Source organism: Hemiscyllium ocellatum, chromosome 18, assembly GCF_020745735.1.
Source record: "Hemiscyllium ocellatum isolate sHemOce1 chromosome 18, sHemOce1.pat.X.cur, whole genome shotgun sequence".
Lineage (NCBI taxonomy): Eukaryota > Metazoa > Chordata > Chondrichthyes > Orectolobiformes > Hemiscylliidae > Hemiscyllium > Hemiscyllium ocellatum.
Genome location: NC_083418.1, coordinates 36,764,586 through 36,778,555, shown reverse-complemented (window position 1 = coordinate 36,778,555; position 13,970 = coordinate 36,764,586). Strand labels below are relative to the sequence as shown.

The window sequence follows — 13,970 nt, the reverse complement described above, 5'->3', positions numbered from 1 at the left end:
TAGATATGGCCATCCTGGGACTAGAAAGACCAAATGTAGCAATTGACAAGTCTTGCATTCATTTATGGAAAATGAAATGAGTGACACTAACTGGGAAGTCGTGTCAAACTATCAATTTATAAACATTGCTCTACTAGAGAAAATAAGAGCCTGTTAACTGGGTGCACAGTTTAGTCAGTAACAAGAGCAGCAAGACAAGACTGGAAGACAGCAAATTCAACAAGATAAAAAGTGGTTATTGTTTCTAAAAAGACTGTACACATCCTCCTGATTTGGGAGGGAAAAAAATACCCAAGTAACAACCAGCAACTTCAGAAGTTTAAGAATCTTGTAATGATCCTAAAGAAGGGAAACTAATCACCTGTGGAAAACCATTTCACCCTGTAGTCCGTAACTTGCATTCTGCTGAGCCTGTGAAAGAGGAAATCCTCCCCCAGAAATACAACCTTGGATCTTCCAGGAGGTTTGATATTTTTCACATAATTGTCTGGTGAGAACATAGTCATAAGGCTGGTGTGTAAAGATGGTAAAATTGTAAGATTTTGGGGGGGGGGAAAAAAAGGAGAGCGGAAGCATTGTATTGTCCCTTTAAGAAACAGCATTCTGTTCAGAACAGAATTAAAAACGTGGGTCTGTGCAGATGCAGGTTTTTGAAATGAAAAAAGTTGTATCAGAGGGTCATTCAGTTGGCAGATCCAAGCAGCCTTTTTTTAAACTCAGGAGAGTTTAAATTCACAAAATTTTTAAAAGACACTTGGAAATGAAGGACCAATTGAATTTAAAACAGATTGTGTTGATGCCCAGAAGCCAAATAAGACATTAATATGTAATCACAGGTATATAAAACCAGGATTTTTGAAAGAAAGACAGGAAAGCCAACTGCCATCTGAAGAAAAACCATCTTGCTCTCACAAGAAGTCTAAGATTACTAAGAAAACACCAGCTATTCATAAAACAGTCTCATAGCACTGGAAATTTGGCAGGCTGAGGTGAGGCAGACAGGAGGGACAGAAGAACATTCTGGAAGACAAATGTAGTGTGAACTTTGAAAGATTGAGTTTTAATTTATTGTTTTGTTATAGAAGTAGGACTTTTGTTCCAACAGCATCCTATTAGAATCTTGTTTTATTCAGAAAGAGAAATTGCTTGGTTTGTTAGTGGTTCTGTTAGTTTGTTCATTGTTGGAGTTAGATAAATAGTTAATTGTAGAGACAGAAAAGGATTTCATTTTAATTTAATGACTCCTTTATAACAAATTGGGTGTTAAGAGGTAATTTATACCCCTTGTCACATGTTTCAGATTAAGACAAGGCGATTGTCTCTGGGTGTTTCAGTTTTAATTAGAGGGGTGTTGACCTCTGCTTCATAACACTAAGAGTTTGCCACATCCAGCTTTAGCAAAGCATTTAACTTCATAAATTGCAAGGCCTTAGAGATTGTGCTCCAAAATATTCAGATGGCTGAGGAACTTAATTACAACCCTACAACTGCTCTGTATGGGGGAGAGGGGGAGAGGGGAAACAGGCATGCTGAAAATCTAGCTCAGTATCTATACAGCATGATAGTCTTCATACTATTTGCAATCTACTTTAACAGTGGTTATTCACCTCCAAAACTAAAGTGCCCTTGCTATCTCTAAATGCTGCAGATGGAAAACGCAAACTTGGTCCCCTCCATACCAAAACTAAACTGACCAACATGGGAAAACAGGAGGCACAGGCATGTGGAGAAAACTGCTTTTGAAAAGGAGGTGGCTGCCAAACTATGGAAAGTGCTCAATATGTTTCAGTGCCATTGTCTATTGTGCCAAATTTACTAACTATGCATGCAAAGTCTTCAATTTTGCATTGAAGAGACCTAGCCAATCCTCATTTCAACCCAGGCCTGTCAGTTCCACATTTCTTCTCACATGGAGAGGCACTGAAACATGTTGAACACTTTCCATATTTTGGCAGCCACCTCTTTCAAATGAAGTCACCATGGACTAGGAGATGATGAGCTCAGCCTTCTGTGAACTGTGATCAAGAAGTTAACATCTTAAGACATCCACAAGTTGCAGAGCAGAGGCAGTAATCAAGCCCCTGCTCCGAGTACTACACCTCTAATCAGAGCATAACCATCTGCCTATAGTCCCATACTCCCATTATTGGGCTGATGTATCCATATGGCCAAGAGACTGGTACAGATAAGTTGTCATCACCACAGAGACAAAATGCCTCTACTACATCAATTGAATTCAGTGGATGCCCACTGGAAAAAAAAATGCTAATATTCTTGAAGCCAGTTCCAGTCAAAAAACAGTTGCAAAAGAATAAAAATGTGAACATGGTTGTGATGGCCAGAAAGCATCTCCCACATCAAACTCATGTTTAACTCTAAAACCAGCCACTCCTCCAAAATGGACAAAGATAAATTTATCCATTAAATTGCACCTTGCTGCAAATACAAGTCCTTTAAAAGTGGGGATAGAACAGTGGCAGAGAAGAGGATGAAGTAAATTCTGAACTACACAGCCCAATACCATGTGGGATATCCTTTCAGGTTCCTGGATAACTGCAGGTCAAGAATTGGCCCGTTAGTGACAAATGACCCGTAGCAGAAATGAACTTGAACAGAATGCACTGTAGGCAAAGTTGAGAGAGCAGAATAAGATTTTTAAAATCAACACAGTTGGCAGAATATTCAAGGCAGCCAATATTATCAATTTTAAGTAATTGAAGTTAATATTGATTTTACAACCTGCAAGCCTCAAAACAAAACAAAGGAGTACTTCTCAAACAAACAGTGTCCAAGTGTGCTCTCTGTCAGCCTACAGACACAAGTTTAGTTGCTTCAAAAACTCAATTAGCTTTTTATTTTAAAAAATGCTTTATAATAGTGTCAACTTCAGGAGGTTCCATTCAACAAAATATTTCTTCTGGCCCTCAAGTTCAGTCACTTGTTTTTACAGAAGAGCAAACACTGCAGGCTGGATATCATAAAAACAAAAAACAAAAAAATAAGTTGGATCTAACAGCATCTGTGCAGAGGAAAGCAAAAACGTTTTGGCTGTGAAGAGTCACATTTGATTTAAAAATCCATTTGACTTCTCTCTTCAGATGCATCTGGAACTGCCGACTTTATACAGTTATTTTGTTCTTCTTTCACTTCATAGGTTCAAGGAACAACATGTTAACATTTACTGAGCTGAACAATTGACTGGAGATGCTGTACAAGATTTCAGCAGAGAGTCATGTGTACACTAGTTGCCACCAAATCAAGAGAGGAGCATTTATCTTATATAGTTTGAAAACAAAAAAAACCTTTTCCACATTGTACTATTTAAAACAGCTGCTGATTTTAGCAAACAGGAAGTTGTTAAAAAAAAAAACAGCAGTTTAAAAGAAGAGATTAAAAACATTTCCTTAAATAGTTCAACTACAGAAAGGAACAAAAAAAATGCCTCAAACAGAATTGCATTGATATAACATTGTATTGAACAGATTCCCTGTTGAGCCTTGTATAACTCTTTTAAAAAAAAGGGGGCAATTCACAAAGTTTTAGCTGATTGTTGCTTAATCCTAGAGCATTACAAACTGCACTAAAGCAGATTTCTTTCTACCCATTGTATGCCACTGATACAGGGACTTTTAATTATTCAAGATTTATGCTAATCATGACATTTGGGTGACTGTGCCTTAGTCTCCAGAAAGTGGAAAAATCTAGGTCATTAAATAAAGCAGGAATTGGGTCAACTGCTCCTGTTACTGGGACAAAAGCACCTTTAACAAACAGTGCTTACCAAGGCATGTAGTCAAATCATACAATGGTTTTGTATTTGAATGGTCATTTCAAAAGTTTATCCATGCTACATACTGCTCTTCATCACCATTCAAAAAGACATTCTGAAAGTTCCAGATTTTGCACTCACTACATTTGGTAGTGTGTCATTGAAGCTATCCAGTGACACCTCATCAGTAGATCATTCCCTTTAGCCTGCAAGCACCAAGTGGTGGAGTGTCCAGTTGCTTATGGATCAAGATAGTCAGCATTTTATCTTGTCAGTTCATGAAATATTTCACATTGACACAGGGATCAGAATCTAAACCTTTTTTCTTGTAAAATCAGGATTAATAGACATGACAACAATTCCTACCTCCATAATTAATGACACTTCCAGAATCTAAGTTTGTGCTTTCAACCATCCCTTAGTGGGTCAGTTCATACAAACTTGACCATGGTGCTAGCACTCCCTTTCCAGCAGCATATGCTTCAGAATACTCATTCTTCAAGAGCTACCTCAAATGCTCGTGTCTTTGAAGTCCTTGAATGGATGATGACTTTTCAAATTCTTGCTTAGCTTTCCTACAATGCTGAAGGCGGATCCCATTTCTTGCTGTCAAAAATTCCAAGTTAGATAATGCCAGGACTTCCACAATGTTCGTGCCCTTGTGGCCATAAGTCATTTCGGAGTACCAACATTAGGGGCAGCACATGACTCATACCCACTTTACAGCAGGTTAAACTATCACAAACTGCAAAAACAGGCAGCAACATTTAAGTTGGAAGCAAATCAAAACATGCCTTGATCGCTTGTGGCATACATCTATTTAATCCCAATACAAGAAGAAAAAAAGTGGCTTAGATTCTGATCCCTATGTCAATATATAAAATATTTGATGAACTGAAGGAGATAAAATGCTGCTGGTCTGGATCCATAAGCAACTGGAAACCTCCAGCAGTCATTGCTTCATGTCATTAGCTTGCAGGTTAAAGGGATATGATCTACTTACAAAAAAGCATCAAATGCACAATTGCAAACAGGTCATAATTGTATTCGACTTAAACAGGTGTTCATGTTTAGTACAAACTTTGATTTTAAAATGAATCTATTTTTCTAATGAGAAAATTAAAAAAGGTCTTGCTCATGATATTTATGTTAAAGACATGCACAGTACCCACAAGCTGGTCACATCCAAACCAAAATAAAAAGCAGAGCTCTGGTCTGGTGCATCAGGGAAATAGATGGACAACCACATATTGGAGGGAAAGCTCCACAGTTCAGACTAAAGTCATTCTGCCCATTTCCTGCACAAACTGCATTATAAAAAACTCCTGAACTGATCAGCAAACAATTCCCCAGAAGGCAGAAACAAAGAACCATGCTCAGAGGCATCTTTTTGGAGCAGAGTTTTGAAAATCCCATTGAGTGTAGGAACCCATTTTGGAAGAAGATGGTTTTTGCAAAGTTATAAACTCACACTTTAGCCTCAAATAGATTAAATAAAGGAACTGCTTAGATTCAGAAAGGGGAATTAGACATTGGAATCAAGAGGTCACCTTGAATGGTTAGAAACAGATGTCACCGATTCATTCTTAAATATTGTAAAAAGTACACTCTAGGACAGTGAGGAGTGAAAGTATTCCAGTGAATAAATAAGTTGATCATCCTTTTTAAAAAGGAACGCTTCACTCCTCAAATATACCCCCCCCCCCCCCCCGGCTCCAAATTTGAACCAACCTCTCCCCTTACCATGTAGGGAAAAGGCCCTTCCACTTCACCCAATTTAAGCTATTTGTGATTTTATAGGGCATCCCTCCAGTGAAAAAGTCTAAATCTATTCAGCCTCTATAATTCAAGCCCTTCATCCCTGGCAACGTCTTCTGCACACTCCAACTCTAACGTCCTTCCTATAACCAGAACTGCACAGTACTCCAGAAGAGGTCTCACCAACAGCCTATACAATCTCAACAAGGCATCTCAACTCCAGGTTTGAGCAAAGGCAAGCATGCTGAGCACCTTAACCACCTGGTTTACTTGTGATGCAAATTTCAAAGAATTATGTACCTGAACCTCTCGGTTTTAGAACAATCACTCCAGGCCCTACCATTAGTTTTAATGGAGTCCTGCCCTTGTTTGTTTTACAAAAATACAATACTTTGTATTTCTCCAAACTAAACTCTATATCCATTAAACACTTCACCCCACTGACCCAAGTGATCAAGATCTCTTTGCATTCTTAGATACCCTTTGTTCCTGTCCACTATGGCACCAATTTTGTGCTGTCTGCAAACTTACTAACCATACGTAAACAAGCGGGATAGAAGGTAACTTAAAAAATAAATGGACCCAGTACTGATCCAGAGACGACTGACCTCCAACCTCCACAGCCATCTTCCTTTGTGTTACATAGGATTCCAAACAAATCAAGAATGTCCTTTTCCAAGCCCAAATCCTATTGATTAGTTTCATTAGGGCTTTTTTTGATACTGTGTGGCCCTTGCACAACTAGAATGGAGTGCCCGAGTAGGTTATTACCAAGCAAGTGCTAGCACATAGCACTGTCAATAACCATTCCAATCATTTTTGATGGTTGAGATTGACCAGTAGGATAAGAGCATAGGTTGGATTTGTTCTCTTGAGCACAGCAGATATTGGATAACTTTCCACAAAAGTCAGTTATAGTAGATGTAGCTATACAGAAAAAAGCTTGGCTATGGGCATGACTAGTTCTGCAGCCTTCAATCTATAGCCTCAAATCTAAAAATTTTATCCATATTCTCACCAGACAGCACAACTGTCACTTCACCATCCCAGAGGTCTCTGCAGCTATTTAGTCTCTTGCACTTCCAGTCCAGTCATTAGCTTTCAACTGCATTGGCCTCATGTACTGGAATTCTCTTATGTCTATCCACTGCTGCAGTCTCTCCTCTCAAGATACTTGTTAAGCCTTGCCTCTGATCAAGCTTTTGGTCAGATTCTCTTTTCAGTTTTTGAATGATCAGTGTGTCACTATTTTAAAAAAGTTTTTTTTTTAAAAAAGCAACTCGTATCAGTCTCGACTAGCGCCTTGAAAGATCATCATCAAGATATGTTATTTTAGAGCATGGAGTCCACTAACAAAAAAAAATGATTGCAACACTTAGTCATGATGTTAGCATGTGACAATTAGCCAACTCACTATGATTCAGCCTTTAGTCATCTCTTGCAACAGAAATAGACTAGGCAGTCCAACAAATTAGGACTATAGTTTGCTCCATTATATTGCATCTACATTGACTAATATTTTACAAAAAAGTGTTTTGACTCAAACAGTAACTGCAACAATTTCATAGCTTGCAGAAAATAGTTCAGCAAGAGGTTTGGTTTGAACACAGACAAGCATACAGAGAGCTGTTGAGCAAAAGTACAGTAAACTTTAATAATACTTTCAGTTTCAAAGTGGTGGAATGCCGATTTTAATTTTATTTCAATTTAGCATTTTGTTAGCGTGCAGCAGATAGCACCTTTGCAAACATTTACAGATCAGAATTTGTCTGACTATATAGGTGACAAAAGAGAAATGGAGAAATGCTAACACTAAACCTGACTTTGTTACATCAAAAGGTGAGAAGGTGCACTTGGGATCCTTGACTCAACAATTAAAGCCCTCAAGGGCTTCAAGTCCCAATAGCTCCAACTACCAAATTTCCTGGCAGGTTTGATGAAATGTCAGCTCCCAGGATGGTCCAAGTCTCAGCCCAGAGACAATAGACAATATGTGCAGGAGGCCATTCAGCCCTTTGAGCCAGCACAACTATTCATTATGATCATGGCTGATCATCCACAATCAGTATTCTGTTTCTGCCTTACCCCATAACCCATGATTCCACTATCTTTTAGAGCTCTATCCATCTCTTTCTTGAAAAGATTGGCCTCCACTGCCTTCTGGAAGAGAGCAATGGGACAAACTTGGTAAATCAATCTCTTCAAGAAGCAAAATCAAGACTCCTCCATCACTGGATCCACTGAAAATTAGGCCAAGTGATGGACTTTAGGATCAAGAAGCTACCTACCTCAATTCATCAACATCCAAGGCGGCAGGACTCCACCCCACCAACCTTGGCATCATTTGCTTACATTTCTGCCACCTCCAAAATGGACCCCACCACCAGGGATATATTTCCCTCCCCACTCCTTTCTGTAAAGACTGTTCCCTCCGTGACTACCTGGTCAGGTCCACACCACCCCACAACAGCCCACCCTCCCTCCTGGCACCTTGCCCGACCACTGCAGGAATTGATAAACATGCGCCCACACCTCCCTGCCATCCAAGGCCCACCCCCCCACCCCAAAAAAAGTGCCTTCCACAACTATCAAAGTCTCACCTGCACGTCTAATGTCATTTATTGTATCTGCAGTCTCCTTTACATGGAGGAGACAAGACGCCTTCTTGCAGAGCACTTTAGGGAACATCAACCCCACCATTCCGTGGCCCAATATTTCAACTCTCCCTCAAACTCTGCCAAGGAGATGCAGGTCCTGGGCCTCCTCCACTGCCGCTCCCTCACCAGACACCTGGAGGAAGATTATCTCATCTTCCACCTCAGAACACTCCAATCCCAGGGCATCAATGTGGACTTCAACAGTTTACTTGTTTCCCCTCCCCCCACCTCCTTACCCCAATTCCAACCTTCCAGCTCAGCACCATCCTCATAACTGGCAGGTAGGACCAATCTTCCTTCCCATCTATCTGCTCCACCCTCTTGACATATCACCTTCATTCCCACCTATTGCATTCTTGGCTACCTTCTCCCAATCCCCCCCCCAACTTATCTCTCCACCCTGGAGACTCCCAGACCTCGTTCCTAATGAAGGGCTTTTGCCAGAAGCTGCGATTTTCTTGCTCCTCTGATGCTGCCTGACTTGGTGGTTTTCCAGCACTACACTTTTCCACTCAATCTCTAGCATCTGCAGGCCTCACTCTCCAAAAACATCTGAACAAGCTGTTTAAGAGAAAATCTGCAATCTTATGTTGCACAAAATGACAGACTTTCACAAAGTATTGCAGGATATTGTAACAATACTGCCTCTATAATTTCAATGATCCTAGACTGAAAGAATTTAAACTGGTTCCAGACAAAACATGCTTGAACAGATAATGTCACAACAATTTCATTTACAGTCAGGTTTGCCAATTTCAAACACTAGTCTTGGAGCTTCAGGTAGGGATGGACAAATACATACAAATCCAGCTCAAAAATTTGCTTTTACATTTAAGCAACAGATCAGTCATAGTTTGTTACTATAATTTTTCATATTTAATTGTGTCCCAACTTATTTTTTGCAGCATTTTTGATAAATTCTCATTTGTCTAGGGGACAAGTTTCTACTTTGTCTGTCCATCTTTTGCTCAGCAACACCCTTCGCATTCTAGTTTTTCACCTACTTTAAAATTTGTTACCATTGCTCTCCATCTCAATTCCCAATCCTTTCACCTTCAATGCTTTTATCTTCACGTCTTTCTCATAAGATCACTTCCCCTCTCTTAACGCAACCTCCTTTTTAAATAGAAAGTGAATGTTGCTGCTTGATGGGGCAGTATCTTTGAAACTTTACTACCACAGAGGGGTAGATGGGCAATGATGATAGGTCTGACCCTATAGTGCCAGACACCCATGAACCAAGTAGACTCACCACATGATGCAAGATAATTCGATCATTGGCAAAATGCTACAGCCCTGAATGACAGCTAATTGTTGGGTCCTTTCCGAGGCGAGTCAACTGCCTAACCTAACCCACTGCAGAGAAACAGCAGTTGGGGAGCGGTCAAAACTGTGTCCTACTTTGTGGACCCCTTCCAGCAGGATATTCAAGACAAACCCCTTCAGCTCTGTCTGTGTTACATTGAATGTGCTCTGCAGAGAGCATTTGAAGTCAGGCACACCAGGTGTGTAAGTTTTACTATTAACTGAGCCCACATGAAATACTGACAGCAGAGCTTGGCAATGTTGTAATGGAACAGCCTATTGGAGGAACAATGATATATTTTGATGCTACAAGGCAAACTGGGATTCTATTTCAATCCTCTGCTTTATTACAAAATACACTACAACTACCAAAGGTGCCCTGGATCCAATCTCAGCCACAAAGCGGAGAATCCTTCTCTTTATCTAGCAGAATCAGTTGACCATGAACGACTTTGTTCAGAGGTGTGGATAGGACTAGGTTTGGTTTTTAAAACTTTGATTACTACACCATTTTAAGCCAACATAAAATACCTAACACAGCCATCTTAAAAGGAAGCTGGTGTTCTGCTCAGTTCAGCAACACATTGCAGTACATGTTTCCACACCAAAGGTAGTGACCAGGTTGAAAAAGTGATTTTATTTGCGTGCTACAGTGCAAAACAAAAACCATCTCCAATTTTAAACAGACTCTGCAAAACATCAAAAAGTGTGCTGCATTTTGTTCTTTAAGTGGATATTTTAACTTCTGCAATACATAAATGGAAGAGGATGATGAACAAAGTTAAGAGGAGAAAGGTAAAGAAATTTAGGATGAGAATGATCAGCTTGAGATTTCATTTCTTTTGAAAAACTGAAGCCAACAACCGTTTCAATGTTATGCAACAAAATTCATCAGTTGTCAGTCAAGTCTGTAGAGAAACCAAAATGGGCTGTGACCATAATCTTGCGAGTGGATTGTTAAACAAATTCCAAAAGCTAAAAATTACAAAAACCTCATACCACACAGTGATTGATACTGCCCCTTTAACAAGGTTATGTTGTCCTTGTGTTACCCCCGTCCGCAAGAGGGGTCATAAAAGGTAGAGGTGGTGACATGTCTATAACTGGCTACTTTCATGAGTGGCAGGGAGCGACCAGTTCTTCCAGTTGAAGCTTAGAGTTTGATTTAAGTTTCAGCAGGGCATCAGAAAACTGCTGGTAACTGAAGCAACTAGTGGGGAAAAAAGGCTCCATTCTTCAGAGGTCTTGCCTGAACTTTTGCTCAGATGTCTCTCCTGTCTGTAAGAACTGATGTTTGAATTTGCCATTTGCCAAGGGGTCTGTTTATGTTATGTTGTGAAAAGTGGAACAGAATCAGTAAGTTGCAACAGATTTTCAAAGGAGTTATTATAAATTTTGTTTTCTTTTGTTCACATTTCAACTGTAGTAGGTATTTAAATTGTTTTGCTTAAAGCCAACTAGTTTGACCAGCTGCATCACTCCTGCAATATCCACTTTACATCTGCCTTGAAAATAAATTAGGGTCTGAACTTAAATGTTTTGAGTGGGGTCTGGCTTGCTTGATAACAATGCAAGCTGACAGATAAAGCTTCAGTTGAGCCCTGTTGAAAGAATGGTGTTCAGTAATGACGACTGTCGTGTCACTTACCAAATTTCACATTTGAAATGATATTCCTTTTTGTGTTAACGTTAGAAGCTATACTCACATCCAGGTAGTTTTTTAGTGTCTCCGGAGTGGGTCGCTTGCTTTGTGGAAAGCCCAAGTTGTATTTGTTGGATTGGTCTCCTGCAAGCAGTTCCTCAATGCTGTCTGCAGAATCAGTCAAGGTTTGTCGGATGGAGCGAGATTTCCTCAAAGGAATGCTGTGAGAGACAACAAAATTGATGTAATTCTCCCTGTCCCTTAGAGTTCAAGCACCTACAGAGACCAGGCCTGGGAGGTTTCAAAGTGGTTGCATCATTGAAAGTCACCGATCTAAATCAGTTAGTGCTCAGTTAGGAAATAACAAACAAATGACTTTGTAGATACAAGCCACATCACTTCAAAGTAGTACAGACCAAAACTGTTCAAAAACTACTGTAAGAGGATCTTTCACCCAAACCAAGTCCCACTTCTTGCATTGTCAAACAAACAAAGAAACTGAGTAGTTACTATGGAAACAATGGAACACTTGGTCAGCAAGTCAGCTTGGGTCATCCACATTGTTAGTCAAAATATACATTAAAACTCTTGAGCACTGACTCTAATCTTCAGCCTCAAAACCAACTTTCTTAAATACTAGATTATTCTGACAGATTACTGAAATGTTGGCAGTTTTGTACAATTGATCCATTCTGATCAACTGCAGTGTGGCAAGAAAGCTCGAAGGCATGGATAAGTCTCTTGTCCTTAAAGCAGGAGGAGTTTGGGCCAAAGCCCCTGGAGATTTAAAGCCAAACAGTTCCTGCTCCCAATTAGATGGAAATTATTTGGTAACAGTTATGTTCTTTTTCCAATTTCACACTATGTAGTCTTTGTTTCTAAGAACTAGCCCAAATTACTTTTCTCACCATTTTAAAGTCACCTTCAACAACACTATTTAAAATAATTAAAAGAGGTCCAAATTATCACTTTAGAGCTGAGTTTCTAAATCCTGCCTTGAATATGAAGGAATGCTTGGTAAAAAGGAACCACCACAAGCCTCAAAAATAAAGGAAACACTAAGACATCATGTAACACAGCCTAAAGACAAACATCTCAAAGCATATTGGCCATTTAAGTTACTTTTGAATTGTGGAAGCGCTACAAGTGCAAATACAATCTAATTCACACCCTGATAAAAAAAAATGAACCATAAACAACAGACAACCACTTAGAATCCTTAGTGTGAAAGCAGGCCATTCAGCCCATTGAGTTCACACTGCCCCTAAGACATTGAGGACTGGTATTGTAGGAAAGTAAAAATCAAACTCTAAAATTGCTATCTATAACAAGTCTTTCGTATTAGTTATTGCATGTCACATACCACTGTCATGAACAGACGGAGAGAGGTGAATTTAAATGAGGACTGCTTTCCACCCTTCCCCCCCCCCCCCCACCCCCTTAAAAAAAAAGAGATGGCAAGATATTGTTCCATTTAATCCCCTCCCTTTTTAAAATTCAAGTCCTTTGAGATACGCCAAAGTGCTCCTAAACCCTGGTTTCTGAATTCCCATTTCAAAATAGTGAAAACAAAAACCTTCAAAATCAATAGGGCTTATTATAACATTCAAAACGCATCAATACTGCATTTGCTACTTTATCTAAACTTTAATGGAGCTCAGTGTCCAATTGTGGGTTCCTTGATGAGTTGAGCCAAATTATGTTCCTTCTTGCAGGAGGAACATAGGCTTTTATCCAGCTAGCAACTTGGAGTCAGAGGGTCTAAGACAGACTGGAGACTTGCACATTCGAAGTCAAACAGCACTGATAAAGCTCCCAGAATTATAAACTAAAGCCATGCTCAATTTCAGTCTTGTGAAGAAAATAGGAATTTTGAGCACGCATGTCAAAACAAAAAAACATGTCAGGTATAGACACAGATCAAGTGGATCCTTAGAAGGCAATAAAAGTTTTACAGAGGGAAATCAGGAGGGCAAGGAGGGGACATGAGACTGCTTTGGTAAATAGGGTCAAGGAGAATCCAAAAGGGATTTTATAATTACATTAAAAAACATAAGGGAGAAAACAGGGCACCTTAAAGAACAGCAAATATATGTAAAATGATACATGGGAGAGATACCAAACAAATATTTTGCATGTGTTTACTACATAGAGAATGAATGATATGAAAGTTTAAAAAACTTTGAAATAAATAAAAACAACCTTTAAATATGTCCATATTACTGAGGTGGTGGTGCTGGAGGTCCTAAAATGCATAACAGTGGATAAATACTGAGGAACTGATCAGGTATACCCTAGAACTCTGAGGGAAGCTAGAGATGGGAATGCTGTGCCTCTTGCTGAGCTAATTGTATTGATGGCCAACTTACAGTCATCCAGCACCTGTGAGGAGTGTGGTGCCACTATTTTAAAAGAGGTGGCAAGAAGAGCCAGAGAACTACAAACCAGTGAGCCTAACATCAGTGGTGGGATCCTGAGGGACAGGATTTACATGTATTTAGAAAGGCAAGGACCAATTAGAGAGAGTCAACATGGCTTTGTGTGTGGGAAATAGTGTCTCACTAACTTGATTGACTTTTATCAAGTAGTAACAAAAAAGGATTGATGAGTTCAATAAAGCGTTTGACAAGGTTCCTCATGGTAAACTGGTTAGCAAGGTTAGACCACGGGGAACACAGATTATCATTTGGATACAGAATTGGCTTGAAGGTAGGAAACAGAAGGTGGTGGTGGAGGGTTGCTTTTCAGACTGGAGGCCTGTGACCAGTGAGGTGACATGGATCAGTGCGGGACCACTACTTTTTGTCATTTATATAAGTGATTTGAATGGGAACAAAGA

At 39.7% G+C, this 13,970-nt stretch overlaps 1 protein-coding gene across 1 annotated transcript in view; it reads right to left on the bottom strand.

Moving 5' to 3' along the window:
* ctsd (cathepsin D) overlaps positions 1-13,970 on the bottom strand; it is a 31,051-nt gene that overhangs the window by 8,903 nt on the left and 8,178 nt on the right. Inside the window, exon 2 of the mRNA XM_060838870.1 lies at positions 11,196-11,352. Coding sequence (XP_060694853.1) covers positions 11,196-11,352 — 157 coding nt within the window. The remainder of the gene's footprint in view (positions 1-11,195; positions 11,353-13,970) is intronic.